We start from the raw sequence: 1,294 nt of genomic DNA, 5'->3' as shown, positions 1-1,294 counted from the left end.
TCCTGCAGCTCGGGCGGGCCCCGCTGACCCCCTGCCCGGCCTCTCCCCGCAGGTGTTTTGGGACCAAGTGCGCGGGCTGTGCCCAGGGCATCTCCCCCAGCGACCTGGTCCGCAGGGCGCGGAGCAAAGTGTTCCACTTGAACTGTTTTACGTGTATGATGTGTAACAAGCAACTCTCCACCGGCGAGGAGCTCTACATCATAGACGAAAACAAGTTTGTCTGCAAAGAAGATTACCTAAATAACAGCAATACTGCCAAAGAAAACAGCCTGCATTCAGGTGAGGGAGCGCGGCCGGGGCGCTGCAGGGCGGGGATGCGCTCAGCCCCGGGTCTTCCGCGGGCTGAGAGCCGGTCCTTCCCTTCTCGCTTGCCTTCTCCCTTCTCTTCTGCCTTCCTGGTCTCTTCCCTCCTCTCCCCCGGCCCGTTCCCCGCCGTCGCTGTTTCCCCCCGGCCGCCTCCAGGCTGAGCGTGACCCGGTTTCCTCTCCTCGCCCAGCCACCACCGGCAGTGACCCCAGCCTGTCCCCCGACTCCCAAGACCCCTCCCAGGACGACGCCAAGGACTCGGAAAGCGCCAACGTCTCCGACAAGGAAACGGGCAGCAACGAAAACGACGACCAGAACCTGGGAGCCAAGCGGCGGGGACCCCGCACCACCATCAAAGCCAAACAGCTAGAGACTCTGAAAGCCGCCTTCGCGGCCACCCCAAAACCCACCCGGCACATCAGGGAGCAACTGGCGCAGGAGACCGGCCTCAACATGCGGGTCATCCAGGTACCGCGGCCCCCCCGGGGGCACCGGGCACGGCCCCGCCGCCGTCTCTGGGGATGCGGAGCCGTGGAGGGGCTGGGGCCCGGCAGCCCCCGCACCGCAGGGCCGGGAAAAGTCCCGCCGTCGTTTTAAATTCTGGTGGTCGCGGCACCCCGGCCGGTCCGCGGTGGCTGAGCTGCCGGTTAGTTTTAGAAAAAGTCCTAAAGAAGCTGTAAATGGTATCGAAATTAATAACCATAAATGTGAGGAGTTAATGGATAAATAAGAATGACAATGCGCCGGAATTATTAAAAGGTTTATAAACCCGCAGCGCTGGGGGTAATGGGGGGTTAAAGGACCATTAAAGACGAGGTTAGATTGGAGAGTCTCAGTGTGAGGGTAATTAGGAGTAATCTTGTCAGGGTAATAAGAATTAACTCAATCATTCTTGACCTGCAGCCGGCGAGCTGCGGGCGGCGGGGAGCGCTTGGCCCCGGTTGTAACGGGAGGAGCGGGATCGGGGCCGAACGAAGGAAACCGGGGT

The 1,294-nt window shown here is 61.0% G+C and overlaps 1 protein-coding gene across 1 annotated transcript in view; it reads left to right on the top strand.

The window, feature by feature from the left end:
• LHX1 (LIM homeobox 1) overlaps nt 1–1,294 on the top strand; it is a 3,891-nt gene that overhangs the window by 1,359 nt on the left and 1,238 nt on the right. Inside the window, exons 2-4 of the mRNA XM_010009046.1 lie at nt 53–279; nt 497–817; nt 1,210–1,249. Of these exons, the coding sequence (XP_010007348.1) occupies nt 53–279; nt 497–817; nt 1,210–1,249 (588 nt within the window). The remainder of the gene's footprint in view (nt 1–52; nt 280–496; nt 818–1,209; nt 1,250–1,294) is intronic.

The sequence above is a fragment of the Chaetura pelagica genome, unplaced genomic scaffold (genome assembly GCF_000747805.2).
Source record: "Chaetura pelagica isolate M959 unplaced genomic scaffold, ChaPel_1.0 scaffold72, whole genome shotgun sequence".
In the NCBI taxonomy this organism is placed as follows: domain Eukaryota; kingdom Metazoa; phylum Chordata; class Aves; order Apodiformes; family Apodidae; genus Chaetura; species Chaetura pelagica.
Note: the sequence above shows the minus strand (reverse complement) of the source record. Positions and strands in the feature narration are given on the sequence as shown.